Below are 17226 nucleotides of genomic sequence, written 5' to 3' on the forward strand. Positions count from 1 at the left end.
GTTTACATACAAAGACATACAAAATATTTATTCAAAGTACTCGACATTCGATACACTATTGTTGTTAATTGTTAATTGCATTGAATGCAAGGAAATCACTTGTAGATAAAGTCTCGTCGCGTTATAATGCCAGCAATGCGATTCTCATTGTTAATGACCAGCAAGTGTCGCAGGCCCAAGGCGCGGAATATCTGGAAAATCCTGGGCACCGAATCGTGCTGGGAATGCAAATGGTGTTTAGTTTTTACAAGTATTTTAGTATATTTAAAGTCTTACCGGATTGACGCGCACTGGAGATGGGTTCATAAACATGGCCAGGTCGACGGTGTAGTTGATTTTATCATCCAGCTTGCGAACGCTCTGTAAGCAGATGGTTAAAGCTTGACTTTAAAATCGGAATAAACCAGAGTTGAAGTACGAATCACCTTAATTGATGGATATCTGGGATAGACATCTCTAAAGGTCTGTATAGATGTCTCCGGCAGCCAGAATCGCTTGTTCTCCACGTACAAAGATTTCAACAGGATGACAATTAGCTGGGAACGCAAGATGATACCACAGACGCGGCCCTCTGATCGGCGATCCTGTTGAGAAATTAAACATACCTGAGTGAGTATTTTGATATATTGCATATAATACAGGTTGAAAGATGTTTGGAACCAAGAACCGTAATATAATTTTGAAAGTTTTTTAAGCGTCGAATTCAAATATTTTAAAACACGATTTTTGGGTACTTTAAAGTTGCTCTATCTTCAATGTTCTTTTTTTCTAAATCGTTACATCTGAAAGAATAGTAGTCCTAAAAATAATATTTGAAAAAATTTTGAAATATTGTTAATCTCTTAAATATATATATCAATATAAATTCAAATCACGATATCTCAAAGATCCATAAAGATTTTAACAAATTTTAAAAACTAATTTAAAGGTCAAGAATAATACTTTATAATAAAGTAATGATCCGTTTGAATAAAAACAAGAAAGAAAGCTAACTTTGGCCAGCCAAAGTTTGTATACTCTTGCAGGTAACAATTAAAATATATCATAACTAAGCCAAAAATTCATTAATTTCGATTCGGAAAGCAGTTTTGTGTTAGTTTTTATTAATTTAAAAAAACTGCATACCAAATTTAAAATTTTAAGAAATCAAAATTTTTGGCCATTTTTGCTTATTTTAATGATGTAACCCCTTATAAAATTTCGCAAAAATGGCCAAAAAATCGATTTCTTCCGGACATGTCTAGAAAGATTCCCCTGTTGATGCTGATCAAGAATATATATACTTTATAGGGTCGGAAACGTCTCCTTCACTGCGTTGCAAACTTCTGACTGAAATTATAATACCCTGCAAGGGTATAAAAACAGATCGTATTGAATTTACAGAACCTTAAAAGTGCAAAAAATAGTATTTGTTGCACTTTTAAGATGGAAATTTTGTTGCCTAGTGTAATAGCATATAAACTCACGCCGATCACATTATCCACAACGGGGAATCCATTGTGGTCGCACTTCTTCAGCACCTTGTATATGTAGTGGGCGCTATCACGAAGCTTGATGCAAACCACAGGACTACTCAGAATTTCTTTGGCTGTCAGACCCTTGTACTGGGGCAGCGGTTCCCAGGGCAGCATGGGCACATGATTCACTTGGATTTGGGTGTCATATATACCCTCGTTGAAGTAGTCACCGACCCATTTGGCGCTGATCAAAGCTATGATGAGCGGGAAGAAGAAGGAGCTTTCGATGCCGGTGGTCTCCATCAGGATAACCGACAAGCTGATGGTCATGCGAAGTACTCCGCCCAAATTGGCAGCAGCTCCGATCAGAGCGTATTTACCAGGATGCAGGAATTCCTAAAATTGGAAACAGGTTGTTAATTTCTCAGGTAAAAAGAAACACCTTTCAAACGTACCGCCTCCGGGAACAGATAGAAGGTAACCATAGCCAGAAGACGACCCCAGGCTGCACCGACCAGAGCAGTGGGAATAAACACACCCAAGGAGACATTTAGGCCAAAGGTGGCGCAAGACAAAACATAATAAACGACAGTGAACATGGCCAAGGTGAGGATTTTGTGGGATCCTGAAATTAATTAAGGGATTTAAAATATGCATTGTTATAATTATTCCCTTTTACTCACCTGGAGGATCGTGAAACAGCGATCGGACCGTTGCCTCTGGCGTTTGAAACCACAGGGCAGCCACAGCGTTATACTCATTATCCTCGCAGAAAAGCTGAACGGGATGTATGGTTGGATCGTTGCCCAGTGGCCGGCAATCGTTGATGAAGTAGATCATCAGGCAAGCCAGTGTTACGCCCAACATGGCCACCACAACGGCTTCAATGACCTTGGCAAACTTCCAGGGGATAAAGCGTTTCCTGAAGTTATTGATCTTGGTATTCAGCGAGTTCCAGGCGGCTCCAAGCAGCCCACCCGTCACACCCAGGATCATGAAGATCGGCAGCTCAAAGTAGTCGAACTTTAGCGGTTGATCGAACTTTCCCAAATTAAAGAGACCCGTGAAAGTGAAATCGTTTAGGCCATGATATGCCGATAGGACTATGTTCAGGGTAAACACACTGATAATGGAGGCTACCAAAGTGCGCCAAATGAGATTCTGGTTCCAGAAGCTGGCCGCCTCTTCCAGCGAGAAGAGCATTCCACCGATGGGGGCTCCGAAGGCAGCTGAAACTCCGGCAGCTCCGCCTCCCAGGACAAAATCCCGCTTTTCGTGATCATCACGGAAGGCCTTAAATACGCGGAAATCCTTAACAAACGTGGTGCTCTTGCCCTGCGAGATGCCGGCAGCCACCACGGCGCCAGCATGAATCATTGGACCCTCCTTTCCGCCGGCCAAACCGCCCACCACGGATGTTATCACGCCGATGGCTTTCACCGCCAGCGTTTTAATGCGAACAATTCGCGGAATTTTAACACCATTTAGATAGCTCTTCACCTGCGGAATTCCACTGCCGGCGGTTATGGGCTCGATGTAGGTGACCATGGCAGCTCCAAAGGCCACTGGCAGGATGCTCAACAAGATCCAGTAGAGGAAGGGAATCACTAGATCGCGACCGGTGGCATCACTAAGAGGAACGTTATCGGCGACGGCTGGAATTAAGAATAGGAAATGGATTAAATAAGAAAACATTATCTTCCAGATGTACATACACTCTTTGAGGAAGTTGTACTTTAGTTCCGACAGCTCTTCAATGATTATATCTATGGTACAGGCTATAAGGGCCGTGATAATGCCAATCTGGATGAAGATTATCCAACGGATGACGTCCTTGCGCAGAGAGAAACGTTCCCTCAGCCGTCTGCGCTGCTCTTCTTGGAACAGCGTGTTCTCGCAAACTTCATAGTCCAAGCTCTGTAAAGTTAAAGATAAGGCCTCCCGATCAGTCACTAATCCTCTCTGCTGCCGCCCACAAATACAGACCTCGTAATTGGGCGTGGAAGCCGCTGCAGTGCGGGATCGTAGATGAAAAATGGGCTCGGAATCATTGATGTGGTTCCTTGCATTGCCTGCACTGCCGTTTATTGTCTAAAAGGCAATTAAATTTAATTACTAATATAGGTACTTAGTCGTCTAGAGATAAGCTCCACTCGGAGAACACAAAAGCTGATTAGTCATTGGTGGTTGAATCTAGTTTTAAACTTACATTAACTGGGGGAGGCGGACCATTGTGTTCTAATAAGGACGGCAGATCGTCTGCCAGCAAGTTTTGGTTATTCCCCGAAATATGCGCTGCTCCGTTTGCGGAGCTGGTTGTGGGCATCTCTTCGCTTCGGTTTTCGCCGAAAGTTTCGATGGGCTTTGCCGGTATACTTATTGGCACAACCGGATCTTCATCCTCGCTAGTTTCATCGTCCAAGCGAATTAAAGTCCTTTTATCGTCCATTATTTAAAACAATAATGACGAAACAGAGGCAAACACACAACAAAATAAAAAGAGAACAAAGCCAAGTACAGTATGACCATCCGTGGTCAGCTATGAAATCTCTAGAGTGTGGCCAAAGTCTTTGGCACTCAGCCGCAGCTTTTGAAAAATTCAAATTAACGAATACATTTAACTGGATTTAAGCCAATTTATTTCTAAGAAAAGGCAGTAAGGAATCGTTAGTTTACATAGATGCTTTCTTAGGGTGTACCTTCTTCTAATCTATAAAGTGGGCTCAAAGTGAAAGTTTGGGTTGAGATACTTGAACTTGGCCGCCTCCAGCAGCAAGCGATTGTGCTCGATACGGTTGCGACAGTGCAGCTCCTGCCCAATTGCGGCCATTGTGCGATCCAGGCGCTGCAGGAGATCCCGCTGTGGTTGCTCCATGAAATGGGTCAGCGACACCGATTGTGTGACGGCCCCGGTGCTCGTGTACTCCATGGAATTATCCTCCAGCGAGGATAGCGAGCTACTCGACTTGCTCTCGCTGGCCAGGGATGGAGCGCGCCGCAAGTCAATGGCCACCGGTTGTTCTACCGAAAAAGAGGAGGAGGCGCTCTGCTGTTCTGGCTTGATGGGCGTCAAAAGGGGGACAGGTGGTGTAGGATTGCTAATGGGAGCCACAGACATAATTGAGCGCTGAAAAGAGATGTGTTTTCTTAGTAATATTTACATAACTATACAATTTTTATAATGAAATGAACTTTTCCCGTGAAAACTTTAGCAAATAATAATTAAAAAATAAGAAATTGTCTTTTAATTTTGTTAACCTTTTTTTTCTACTTACATCCTGCAGCAGAAAACCAATGCTGTTGGCAGTAATATTTGGGGAATTGACTTTGTCGCTGTTATCTGAAGTCGAATCTCCGGACTAGAAAGAGATAGATATGTATATATACACACACGTATACATATATGGATGTCAATGCACAAATACATGAAAAGCTGCACAGAAAAAGTTCTGTTTCATTGAGCTATTTCGTCGTCCATGCAGATACTGTATATAAAGTGGCGCTGATCTAACGGTAACTGCAAGGTGGTGCTCACTTGTCCCACTCCCACGCTTACCGATCTTGTGGCTGCGCCCTGTTGCTCCTGCTTGTGCCGCTGGAACACCGTTTTAATTTTCAATTCGTGAGTCCCAGTTCCTACACCCACCGGAGTCGTAAGCTCCACCAATTGCGGCGGAGTCTGCGCAGCCGTGGTCGGCGGCGGTGTTGTGGCCTTCTTTCGCTCCTTGACGCAACGTCGGTTCTTCATAATGCGATCACGGCGCTCCTCCAAAGCAGCAACCTTCATTTCGTGCAACTTTCCAAGAAGGGAACTGTGTCGCCGCTGGTCAGGGGAACACGAAAAGTGGAAAAAAAGCCCTAGCAATCCGTAAAATGCCAGTGGCCTACCTTGATGTGCATGTGAAAATTCCCGGTGGAACGCACGCTGCCGCGATAAATCCGATCCGGCGGACAGTAGCAGCACTTGACCGTGACGTTATCCCCCACCTGGTTCTCTATGCGATACAGCTCCCCGTTGAGAATGTAAGGCACATGCTGGCGCCTGTCCGGCTCCTCATTATTGGCCTTCTTCGCGTCGGACCCGTTCGCGGACATTTTTAAGCTTCAAAAAGTCGACTGCACTTTCGGAGATTTGCGAACGAAAAGAACAGGGGTCGAGGCAGAGGAAGAGATACAGATTCTGTTCGCAAAGTTCTCGGCGCAAGGAACAAACGGAATGAGAGAGCAAGGAAAAAGCAACGGTACTTGGCAAAACGAAGATAGATAGATGGGAGACAAAAAGGCCTTTATGCACGTCGGTGAAGCTAGACCAATTCAAAGTAGTTGAATCTGGGTGGTACTAAAGTAATTAAAGTAGTAAGTAGATTATTTGATTTAATATTAGGTTACCTTTTTTTTAGAAAGCAAGTTAGCATTTAAAAGTTCTCTGCTTTTTGCGCCATGGAAGCAGAATACATGTAAATAAAAGAACACTCAGGTTGGCAGCTCTAAAATGACACGAGTTGGCAAACGAAAAGTGGCAGCACCTCGTGCCAAAAATATCGAATACGGAAAATAAACAATTCCATCAGCTGCACGTGTAGTCGTCGTTGCACATTTAATAACAAAACAGTTTACTGCAAAGGAATTTGGCATAATTCTAAATAATTTAGCAACATGGAACAGTCACCAGATACAGAGCCAAATATTTTAATAACAGGTGTGTGTACATGCTAGCCGCCAGCTCTTTAGTTTATTAATAAATGTATTATTTTTAAGGCACTCCTGGAGCTGGCAAATCATACCTGTGCGAACGCCTGGCCGAACAACTGAAATTCAACTGGCTGGACTGCTCGAAAATTGCCAAGGACAATAACTTTGTGGAGGAGCACGACGATGAGTTCGACTGTCCCATTCTGGATGAGGAAAAGGTGAGCCAACTCACACTAGATCAATAAATAATACTAAAAATGTGTAAATATTTAGCTAATGGATCACCTGGAACCCCTGATGGCGAAGGGCGGCAACATTGTGGAGTATCACGGCTGTGATTTTTTCCCAGAACGCTGGTTCGAGGCCGTTTTCGTGGTCACCTGCCCCAACACCGTATTGTACGATCGCCTTAAGGATCGCAACTACAACGAAAGGAAGCTCACATCAAACATTGAGTGTGAAATATTTGGAACCATTCTGGAAGAGGCCTATGATTCCTACAAAGAGGATAAGGTCTTCAAGCTCTCCGGTGAAACAAAGGCGGATGCCGACAAAAGCCTGAAGACAGTGAAGAATTGGTATCGAATGTACAAAAGAAAATAAAGGCTTTGTAAAATAGAAGGTAAAATCTTGGCTGATATATTTGTTAACTATTTTATTTACAACAAACTAGAAGGTGTAAAATATGTATAAACCTAAAGCTAAACTCTCGTCATCTTGAATCGAAGTGGTCCATCTGGCGCATACATGAAGGTTACGGCGTAATCCAGGGGCTTGTGATTGTATTCCAGCTTATAGTTGCGCAGCAACTTGGCCAGCAATATCTGCATCTCCAGATCGGCGAACCGACGACCCAGGCACATCCGCGCTCCATAGCCGTAGGGCAGCGATGCAAACGGATGCAATTTGCCGGGCACTCCGCCGTGTTGGGGCTTCAGCCACCTCTCTGGCCGGAAGGTGGCTGCATCTGTTACATACTCCTCCATATTGCCTGTGACAATGGTAGGGAAGACGGCCTGGACACCCTTGGGCACCTGGTAGCCACAAATCACGCTGTCCTCCATCAAGGTGCGACCATTGCCAATCACCGTGCTGTACATGCGGAACACCTCCTTGATGAAGGCCTTTAGGTGGTGCATTTGATCGAGCAAAGGAATGGTCAGCGGTGTGTTGGCATCTGGCAGCAGACGCTTCAGCTCCTCGTGCACCTTTTGCTGCTCCTCGGGGCGAGTGGCCAGTTGATAGAGCATCGAACACACAGCCATGGATATCTGGAAATGAGTACTCAATGGGATTTCTTCGTGATTATATAGATTCATTTAGACTTACAGTATCTATGCCGACTAGAATTAAATCAAGAGCCATTATTGTGGCTATTTTCTCGTCCTTCTCCGAAAGAATCACCTTCTCCACCAGCGAGGGCTCCCCAGCACGCAGGCTGGGATCCTGGATCTTGAGTCTTTCGGTGGCACTTTGTATGTACTTCATGCAGACTCTAAGGGGTACAACGGAAATTATTTCCTGTATATTATAATAATGAGAGAATATATTTACCCCACAAAGAAGTTCATGTTTTTCACGTAGCGCGTCCACAGTGGAGTGGGAAAGTATCGCCAGTAGGGGGCTTTCAGCTCCAAGGTGGCCACATTGCGCAGGGCATACTTGGCCGCATCGATAATCTGCTGGGGCTCCGAGTCCGGCTTGAGATTCGATTCCAGGCAGCCCAGACGAGTGTCCAGAGCCACGCGACCAATGCCTGATCATAAAATATGGAGAATAATAATTAAAAGTGGAGGATATTCTAAGGATATACTCACATTCCAAAGACCATTTGTGAATCTCATTATCGAAATCCTCGGGCAGTTCTTGGTTTTCATCCAGCAGTTGCTCACAGCGCACCAGGAAGTCCTCTGTGATGACCTCCAGCGGCTGGAGGTAGCGCCTAATAGTGGAGAGCTGCAGCACTGGCTTCTGGACACGCGAACGGAACTGACGCCAGGGTTCGCCATGGCTAAAGGAGGAATAACATTACTCAATGCCTCAGCTAAAGTGACTGCTATACCCACACTCCAACCACTCCTCCTAGCTCCCCAAAGAAGTCCTTGCGCACCACGCTCTTGTACTTGACCAAACTGGGCATCGAGGGCCGGAAGGGAGTGGGTCCCTCGCTTCGGTAGCACTAAAAACATGAAAATGATTGAAAATTCATCAAATTACTGGCATTAAGCAAGTCACCGACAAGTGCCGGGTAATTTTTGTACGGTGCCAGAAATTGATGTAGTGCCTTGGTGCCTTCGTGGTTCGCTGGTCATGCGGAAAGTCCCAGCTACCCACGGTGCTAAGGTGCCGCCGCTTAAGCTTACCTTTTCAATTTCGTCGGCATCGTAGATGAACAATAGATCGGGCCTTCCTATAAGACCTCCAAAACGCACAATTCTGCCGTAACGCTCGTGCAGCAGCGACGATATGTTGGCCACATCGGAGATGGTGTATTGACCAATTATAGGCATCAGTCTAAGGAGGACAAAGTGCGGATTAGTCAAGGTTAGCCAAAGCTTGCTCTATGACAATGAAAGATGCATTGACTTTCTGCCAAAGGCGGGCAAATAGCGATTTGTGAGCAAAATTCGTCAGCGTGCAGCCAAATTTCACACGTTATTATGGTGACCTTGAATCCGCTGCTAATTGAACGCTAATCAAGCGGATGACGTGCTGCCCCACGGATTGTAAGCTCAGGCAAATGAGGGGAGGGAATTATGCAGGTGTAAATTGCCGGAATCCCAAACGCACATTTAACCAGAATCGTTAGAGAATCTCTGCCTTTCGATAAGCTCGTAAATATTTACTTAGCATACTCAACTAGGGAGGGGTAGACGAAGGAAAAACTAGTTTTCAGTGAAGAGTGCGTGTTTCATTTTTGCACACAAAGCCTAAGTCAATAAGCGGTCATAAATACCAACATCATCATCATCGTCGCTAATTCAATAATTGTCGAACAAGAGCCGAAGACTCTTCCTAATTGGGTCAAGTGAAACGGAGAGTGTGGCCTGCACACTGCCATTGCAATTCGTTCGAAGAGAAAGCGAGTTTGTGTCTCGAGTCTTTCGATTTCGATTTATATAGCAGCCGTTGAAAGGGTCTGTGTGTACCTCCAGGTGTTGCCCAGGATGGGTATGGGCTTTGGTCCTGGTATTTGACTGTAGGGCAGGGCATTCTGCCACTCGGCCGTTGAGTGTACGCGGGAGGCACTGGGTTGGGTTTCCTCTTGATCCGCCAGGTGTGGACAGGTGGCTACGCCCGTTGAGCTTTCGCGACGCTTTTCATGTGGCAAGAAGCTGTTGCTGGCTGCCCCACCGATCTTGGACACACTTCGCCGCAGATTCGGTCCCGAGGCTACTGTGGATCGCCAGGCCTGAATGGGAAGTTTGTTCATTTTGGGGCCGTGCGCGAGAGTCAACAACAACAAAAGCCTAGTGATTTATATTCAAATCAGATTTCACTGGTTTTATGCCTCGATTTCCAATTGTCTAAAGCTGTGACGTTGACGGAACGCACACACAGTCGCGGGGCACAGAAAGTAGCGGGAACAGCAATCGAGCTCCACACCGAACGCTGGCACAAACTACACTGGCAGGCCCCCAGCCCCAGCGATCCAAACAAGCTACCTGGCGGCAGGTACCCGAGCTGCCGCTCTGCTGTGCCTCTTTGTCGTTTTCAAAGAGAAAGTGCATACATATGTGCTCTTGACTATTTCGTTATTCGTCCTGAATAAGCTTAGTGAGATATTTCTTGAGAAGGTATATTCTTGATTCCGGGTCTTCTTGATGCCCAAAAAGTCAAAAGTTATGCAAAATGCGAATATTTCATGTTTTTGAGGGCAAAAAGCAGTCTATATTAATTATTAATTATTTATATAATAAAAAAAAAAACTTTGGTCAATTTTGGAAAATTTAAATTTATTAGAAATTTAACTTAATTTTTTTTTATTAAAAACATTGTAAATTTTTGACAATTTTAACTAATTAGAAAATTGTTAATGATGATTTATTAATCTAATAAAAACTAACTCAAACTTACTTACTCATTTATGATTTAAATTAATTTTTTTTTACTTTCTTAAACATTATAATTTTCAGTTAACGGGGGAAATAAATAATAATTTAAGTCGCAACTAAAGCTAGAGGAATTAAAAATAATTTCAGCAGCCCATCCAAATTTTCGACAATTTCTATGCAATTTGGCCCTTTCTCAAATTGGGGTACCAGGCGAACAGAAACAAGCAGCAAGCAACTGAAAACTGTTATAAAAAGTCCAAGTTTCGAACCATTTAGGAGCAAGCGAAAGTAACGGCTGTTTTCCCAAAATGCAACTCTGGGCAGGCAGCTCAGAGAGGGATAGCAAGTGTACAGAAAAGAAGAGAGCAGACAACACAGAGTTGTATTTTGGGAAAGAAGCCAGGTTTGAGTCTCCGCTGACTTTCGCTTGCTCCCATAAGGTTCGAAACTTGGACTTTTTATAACAGTTTATACCAGTTTTCAGTTGCTTGCTGCTGGTTTCTGTTCGCCTGTTACCCCAATTTGAGAAGCAGGCAAATTGCATGGAAATTTTCGAAAATTTGGATTGCTGCTGTAGGGAGGTTGTTGTAATGGGGTTGTTGTTGCAATCAAATGGCTGTGCCGGCGGTAAAGGGTATAAATGCATAAAATAAAATATAAATGTTTATACCAGTTATATAGTTTATACCAATTATCAATTAAATAAATAAATAAATATTTAAATTAATTATTTTTTATTTTCTTAAATATTATAGTTTTCAGTTAACGGGGAAAATAAATAATAATTTAAGTCGCAACTAAAACTAGGGGAATTAAAAATAATTTCAGCAGCCCATTCAAATTTTCGACAATTTCTATGCAATTTGGCCCTTTCTCAAATTGGGGTACCAGGCGAACAGAAACAAGCAGCAAGCAACTGAAAACTGTTATAAGAAGTCCAAGTTTCGAACCATTTAGGAGCAAGCGAAAGTAACGGCTGTTTTCCCAAAATGCAACTCTGGGCAGGCAGCTCAGAGAGGGATAGCAAGTGTACAGAAAAGAAGAGAGCAGACAACACAGAGTTGTATTTTGGGAAAGAAGCCAGGTTTGAGTCTCCGCTGACTTTCGCTTGCTCCCATAAGGTTCGAAACTTGGACTTTTTATAACAGTTTATACCAGTTTTCAGTTGCTTGCTGCTGGTTTCTGTTCGCCTGTTACCCCAATTTGAGAAGCAGGCAAATTGCATGGAAATTTTCGAAAATTTGGATTGCTGCTGTAGGGATGTTGTTGTAAAATGGTTGTTGTTGCCATAAGCTGCTGTTGTCGGCAACAAATAGGTATAAATGCATAAAATGAAATATAACAGTTTATACCAATTATTATTTTTAGCCCAAATTTTTTTATAACAGTTTATACCAGCTTTCAGTTGCTTGCTTCTGGTTTCTGTTCGCCTGTTACCCCAGTTTGGAAAGTGGCCAATTTGAGTGAAAAGTTTTGCTCACTTGCATCAGTGATGCTCATCTGCATTAGTGATGCTCATCTGCATCAGTGATGCTCATCTGCATCAGTGATGCTCATGTGCATCGGTGATGCTCATCTGCATCAGTGATGCTCTATTGGGACAAAATGCATCTCTTTAACTGCCAGTGATGCTCAACTAGCTATTTTGCATTACTGGGACAAAATGGCAACTCTCTAACTGCCAGTGATGCTCATCTAGCTATTTTGCATTATTGGAACAAAATGGCATCTCACTAACTGTCAGTTACGCTCATCTAGCTTTTTTGCATTATGGGGACAAAATGGAATCTCGCTAACTGCCAGTGATGCTCATCTAGCTATTATGCATTAATAGGACAAAATGGCATCCCACTAACTGCCAGTGATGCTCATATAGCTAGTTTGCATTATTGGGACAAAATGGCATCTTACTAACTGCCAGTGAGCTCATCTAGCTATTTTGAATTTTTTGCATTTATTTCTCACTACCTGTCAGTGATGCTCATCTAGCTATTTTGCATTATTTAGGCAAAATGGAATCTCACTAACTGCCAGTGATGCTGATCTAGCAATTTTGCAATATTTGATGTTTTTTCCATTGTCCACCGCAAGAATGCCCTTCTATTGAGCCTGTTTAAATGATCCCACCAAAAAAAAAACCGCATCCTCCTCATAAGTCAAAAATAACAATTTTTTAAAGGTTTCTTATTTACTTCAGCTTTAAATAAATAAAAGAAGAAAAGGTGAGGTATGTGGAAATGTCGGAGGTCGTTTCCAGTGGTTTCGGCTCGGTCTTGGTGGCACCCTCGTCGTGCTGCCCCAGCACCTGGTCCGCTTCTGCTCCTCCTCGTCCTGATCCTCCTTGCCAACGCTATTTGTCGAGCCATCGGCATCCGCTTTGAGTTCCTGGCAGCTTCCTGCAATTAAATTTAAACAAGAACGAAAGCTAACTTTGGCCAGCCAAATCGACCCTTGCAGGTATGTAACAATTAAAATATATCATAACTAAGCCAAAAATGCATTAATTTCGATTCGGAAAGCAGGTTTGTGTTAGTTTTTATTAATGAAAAAAAACTGCAAACCAAATTTAAAATTTTAAGAAATCAAAATTTTTGGCCATTTTTGCTAATTTTAATGATGTAACCCCTTATCAAATTTCGCAAAAATGGCAAAAAATCGATTTCTTCCGGACATGTCTAGAATGATTCGCATGTTAATGCTGATCAAGAATATATATGGTTTATGGGGTCGGAAATGATTCCTTGACTTAGAAAAATATTATTTTGTATTATAAAATCGGATTTTTTATATTAAAAAACTTCTTAATTTTTTTTAAAAACTCGGCCAAGAGAGCATTAATTTTAATTCGGAAAACTGTTCTGTGCAAGATTTTCTACAGTTAATAAATCTGCATACTTCATTTAAAAATTTTGAAAATTCGATTTTTTATCAAAATCAAAAATTTTAATGATGTAACCCCTTATAAAGTTTTGCAAAAATGGCCAAAAAATCGATTTCTTCCTGACATATCTAGAATGATTCCCCTGTTGATGCTGATCAAGAATATATATACTTTATAGGGTCGGAAACGTCTCCTTCACTGCGTTGCAAACTTCTGACTGAAATTATAATACCCTGCAAGGGTATAAAAATGAAATGCGCTCTTTTTTTAAAAAGCCCGCCATCTGTTTCAGCCCTGGGTCAGCTCGGCAAAAGGTTATCGATCGATTAAGCTGTATTATCGTATATCGATAGTATCGATAGGCCAGCAGAAAGCTTCAAACTTGAAAACATTCCAGAAATTCCGACACAAACACAATACAAGGATAATCGGGACTAAGCAGAACGGAATGGGGGAACGGGCCATAGCCATAGACATTGTTCGGGGCTGGGGCCTGGAGTTCGACGGAACCAGAGATCCAAAGGAATTCATAGACCGAATCGAAGAAACAGCAGCTACTTATGGAATTCGACTCGACCACATTGCAGGATCTATGATGTGTCTCCTAAGGGGAAATGCACTAAATTGGTGGCATGCAAATCCCATACAGATTACGGACTGGAGCACCTTCAAAACCCAGTTGAGTTTTAACTTCATGCCAGATAGACGGACAGGTCAACACCCGTACAAGAGATTGTGGCAAAGGAATAGAGGAAGACAGAACAGACCCTGCGACACATATCAACATAGTGGAGCCCTGACCACACGCATCAATGACCAAAGTTTAATCACGCGCACCGATGAGCTGAGGAACAAGCAGTCTCCACAGCTCCGCACAGACTATTCCCGACAGAAAGAAGATGGTAGGGACATTCCCAACAGAGAGGTTTGGTCGAAAGAACTCACAAATCCGAGCGTGGATACAACAGAGATCCCGCTGGTGATCCAGGAGGAAGCTCGGCTTAAGCTCGCAAAAAGATGGCCAGGCAAGCGGATGAGCTTCAAAAGGAGCGTAGAGGGAAAGCGCTACTATATCAGGATCGGTTGCAAAGGACAAATAATTATTTCACTGCTGATGGACAGTCATACGGAGCAGCCCCCAATGAAAAAACCAGAGCTCCTCGCGGACGAGACTCGACAGCAAGAAGATGTTATGGAGTCTTGGGATGAAGATCTCCCCACAGACTGTCCTGGACAGCAAGAAGATGTTAAGGACAGCCACACCAAAGAGTGTTGGGATGAAGATCTCCTCAAAGACTGTGCTGGACAGCAAGACGATCTTATGGAAATCCACGCAGCAGAAGAGGATCTCCTCACAGACTGTAGTGGACAGCAAGAAGATGTTAAGGACAGTTACACCAAATAGCCTTGGGAAGAAGATCATGCAATTCCGCTAACAAATCCGGGTGAGAAAACGACAGAGATCCCGCAGGTCATTCAGGAGGAAGCTCGCCAAAGGCAGGCCCAAAAACGCATGGGCCAGCAAGTGAGCTACAAAAGAAGCTTCGGGGGAAAGAATTACCTTATCAAGATCGCTCGCAGCGGAAAGTTAAGCATTTTCCAGCGGTAGAAAAAGTTCTGGAAAACTATTAGTATAGTTTAAGTTTTAATTACTCCTGTTATTTTGTTTTATTTTGAATAATTGATGTTCAGTTTAAGTTATTTGATTTATCGTTTGCTTTAGTTTATATTTAAAGTTACTAATACTAATCATAGTTTTATCATTACATTGATAGACAGGAAAAATTACCAAAGGGTTCAACTGAAGCTACTTTTATTTTATATTTTATACTTTGAAAATCCAAAACCAAATGAAGTCTAAGCGAATTAAGCAATTTTGTATTCCCTCTTTCACTGAATAAAGACATTAAGTTTCAGTTAAATAAATATTAACTCGCCTGTGTAATTACTACATCTCGTTACTAATTATATTTTTTCAACCCACTTAAAAAATCAATGAACTTCGGCTTATGGTTCCCTGCTGATTGCTTTAAAATGTCAATCATTATAAAACCAAGCATTTAGTCGTTCGGCAGAGATGGTAGCACTTGTGTCCCTGAGATGGCTTCTGATAGCAGCAGCTATTTTTTTAAGCAGCGAATTCAGGATAAGCGATGGTCGGCGGTCAAAGTCCAGATTTACCAACATGCAGTGCCTATCCTTCAACGAATCCTTCGCCATTTTCACCAAGTGTAGGCTCAATTTACTGGGCAGAGGACGAGCGGGTGCGGAAATGTATTTGAAACTCTTACAACTGCCGGTGAACAATTGTTGGGTGAGGAGCAAGCTATTCTTCTTTAATTTTTCCTTTAAAATATAGATTTATTTTATAAATTATTTGATTATTATATTATAAATTATTTAATCTTTCAGATTAATTGGAGCATATATCGTCGCTACAATGGATTCCGACCATTTTTATATAATGTCAGCACGAATTTCTGCCAGCTCCTGGGAAACTCCAACGTCCTATCTTTCCAAGGACTCGTTATCAATGCCATTATGACCAAGTCCAATTTAAATCACACTTGTCCCTACGATGTGAGTATAAAACAAGAAAGGAAGGTCAGAGATGGCTCCTTCACTGCCTTGCAAACTTCTGACTAAATAGCCTGCAAGGGTAAAAATATATATGTTTTCTCCTTTGTTTATATAGCACGACATCATTTTGGATAATCTGGAGTTTAATGATGAATTCCTGAAAAACCTGCCCTTGCCGCAGGGCAACTACAAAATAGAACTGCGTTTTGCCACCGACAAGGTCTGGAGGGTTCAGGTTACCATGTTCTTTGAACGCGATGAACCTTAGTAAAAAATTTAAAGTAAACCCTGTAGTTATTTCCTTTCACATATTCTTTATATATTTAGCAAATTTCACTTTTGATTACAAAGTTTGACGTTCGATACACATTAAAATTTCACAATTTTCAAATGCATTTCCCTCTGCATTTGTTTTTTTTTTATTGCTGAGTGTAATGAGATTATTGTGCAAAGCATTGTTGAATACAGAGAGCGTTCCATGACGAACAACGCATAAAATTATTAAACTTTCTTGGCAATTAACATTTTGAACACATCAAAATCTTTTAAAAAAGTTTATTTTGTGGCATTAATCAATAGTATTTAGTTGAAATCGTAAATGCTTTGCTGGCTTACAGTCTATAACTTGACTTTATGGCTTAAGTAATTGCGTGGGGCTGGTGTTTGAATGGCACGTATCCAAGTCATGCATGATTGTGAGGGGATAAAAACAAACAGGGGAGAGAACACTTTAAGAGGCGCAAGTCTAGATCGAATTGTTTTTGATTGTTTGTGGGGATTATATAGTAAGTAGCAGTAGAAATACGTTCTTAGGGTCTTTACTAGTATGAAACTTAGCTTAGTTCGCCTATGTATATAGAATGGCATATGTATGTTGGACTTAGACTACGAAATTAAGATGCTGATGCAAGTGTGTGTGGTAAGTATGAAATATGGTGTGTGGCAGTTCAGAGACAGATATCCTGCACAGTGAAGGCTCCTCTTCTTCGTTGAAATCTGTTCCATTTCCTCGTTTTTACACTCTCCCTTCCTTATACGATAATTAACTAGGCTTAGCTGCTATATTTATAGGTATGAATGTGGGTATCTAGACTTACAAAACGTATATGGCGGCTTCGTTCGTATTTACATTAATATATCGCACATTTGATTAACTAAAAACTAAACGGACCTCCCACCGGGTAAGGTAACTTAACTCAATTCAAGTCGGTTGCGGTTCACAAATTCGAGTTAACTCAATATACAAAAAAACAGAAACTAAAAAACAAGTAACATCTATTGTTTGACGATGACTAATACTTTCAGCCGGTTAACACTCGAATTCGTTCGCCGTGATGGCGCTTAGATCCTTCATCAGCCCCTCCAGATTGGCCATCTCCTGGTTGAGCTCCTCGGTGGATGTGCTGGGGGCCAGTCTTTGAATCTCATCGGTTGAGTGGGCCACCGAGCCGCCGCTTTGCAGGCGATTCGGTGTGGCTGCCGAGAACGATGGCTTCTTGTAGGGCGATTGGTTTTGTGGACGTATTGTGACTGCAGGGGCTGTGCAAAAAAATGTTAATTT

At 42.3% G+C, this 17226-nt stretch overlaps 6 protein-coding genes across 10 annotated transcripts in view; 2 read left to right on the forward strand and 4 right to left on the reverse strand.

Annotated features, from left to right (window-relative positions):
* Window position 1: 1 nt before the first annotated feature.
* On the reverse strand, window positions 2-3970 carry ClC-b (chloride channel protein 7). Its single transcript, XM_017171547.3, has 9 exons — window positions 3667-3970; window positions 3444-3548; window positions 3173-3374; window positions 2141-3112; window positions 1913-2082; window positions 1467-1853; window positions 426-584; window positions 277-360; window positions 2-218 (listed from the first exon to the last, which is right to left on the reverse strand). The coding sequence occupies exons 1-9, from the start codon at window positions 3904-3906 to the stop codon at window positions 96-98; spliced, it is 2442 nt and encodes an 813-aa protein (XP_017027036.1). The 5' UTR covers window positions 3907-3970; the 3' UTR covers window positions 2-95.
* A 109-nt stretch (window positions 3971-4079) lies between these two features.
* stil (stand still) lies at window positions 4080-5959 on the reverse strand. 3 transcript variants are annotated; one of them, XM_070283602.1, is made up of 4 exons: window positions 5847-5959; window positions 5346-5796; window positions 4733-4816; window positions 4080-4584 (listed from the first exon to the last, which is right to left on the reverse strand). In XM_070283602.1, exons 2-4 carry the CDS (start codon window positions 5550-5552, stop codon window positions 4168-4170), a joined length of 708 nt encoding a protein of 235 aa, XP_070139703.1. In that variant the 5' UTR covers window positions 5553-5796; window positions 5847-5959; the 3' UTR covers window positions 4080-4167. The 3 variants fall into 3 exon arrangements, with proteins under 3 accessions (XP_070139703.1, XP_070139702.1, XP_017027038.1); XM_070283601.1 differs by lacking the exon at window positions 4733-4816 and adding an exon at window positions 5014-5280; XM_017171549.3 differs by lacking the exon at window positions 5847-5959 and adding an exon at window positions 5014-5280.
* Window positions 5960-6016: 57 nt separating this feature from the next.
* Window positions 6017-6771, forward strand: Ak6 (adenylate kinase isoenzyme 6). Its single transcript, XM_017171551.3, has 3 exons — window positions 6017-6156; window positions 6216-6367; window positions 6423-6771. The coding sequence occupies exons 1-3, from the start codon at window positions 6114-6116 to the stop codon at window positions 6750-6752; spliced, it is 525 nt and encodes a 174-aa protein (XP_017027040.1). The 5' UTR covers window positions 6017-6113; the 3' UTR covers window positions 6753-6771.
* Window positions 6772-6810: 39 nt separating this feature from the next.
* Window positions 6811-9752, reverse strand: Cyp301a1 (Probable cytochrome P450 301a1, mitochondrial). The gene is made up of 7 exons (XM_017171548.2): window positions 9299-9752; window positions 8513-8663; window positions 8216-8328; window positions 7967-8160; window positions 7704-7905; window positions 7479-7644; window positions 6811-7420 (listed from the first exon to the last, which is right to left on the reverse strand). The coding sequence occupies exons 1-7, from the start codon at window positions 9580-9582 to the stop codon at window positions 6851-6853; spliced, it is 1680 nt and encodes a 559-aa protein (XP_017027037.1). The 5' UTR covers window positions 9583-9752; the 3' UTR covers window positions 6811-6850.
* Window positions 9753-15160: 5408 nt separating this feature from the next.
* LOC108077933 (uncharacterized) lies at window positions 15161-15969 on the forward strand. Its single transcript, XM_017171471.2, has 3 exons — window positions 15161-15399; window positions 15498-15665; window positions 15781-15969. Exons 1-3 carry the CDS (start codon window positions 15163-15165, stop codon window positions 15931-15933), a joined length of 558 nt encoding a protein of 185 aa, XP_017026960.2. The 5' UTR covers window positions 15161-15162; the 3' UTR covers window positions 15934-15969.
* Window positions 15970-16021: 52 nt separating this feature from the next.
* fra (neogenin protein frazzled) overlaps window positions 16022-17226 on the reverse strand; it is a 40526-nt gene continuing 39321 nt past the window's right edge. For 2 of the 3 annotated variants that reach the window (XM_017171545.3, XM_017171543.3), the window contains exon 10: window positions 16023-17204. In XM_017171545.3, coding sequence (XP_017027034.1) covers window positions 16975-17204 — 230 coding nt within the window. In that variant the 3' untranslated portion in view covers window positions 16023-16974. Of the gene's footprint in view, window positions 17205-17226 lie in introns of all 3 variants that reach the window. The other variant, XM_017171544.3, reaches the window with a different exon arrangement.

The sequence above is a fragment of the Drosophila kikkawai genome, chromosome 2R (genome assembly GCF_030179895.1).
Source record: "Drosophila kikkawai strain 14028-0561.14 chromosome 2R, DkikHiC1v2, whole genome shotgun sequence".
Classification (NCBI taxonomy): Eukaryota; Metazoa; Arthropoda; class Insecta; order Diptera; family Drosophilidae; genus Drosophila; species Drosophila kikkawai.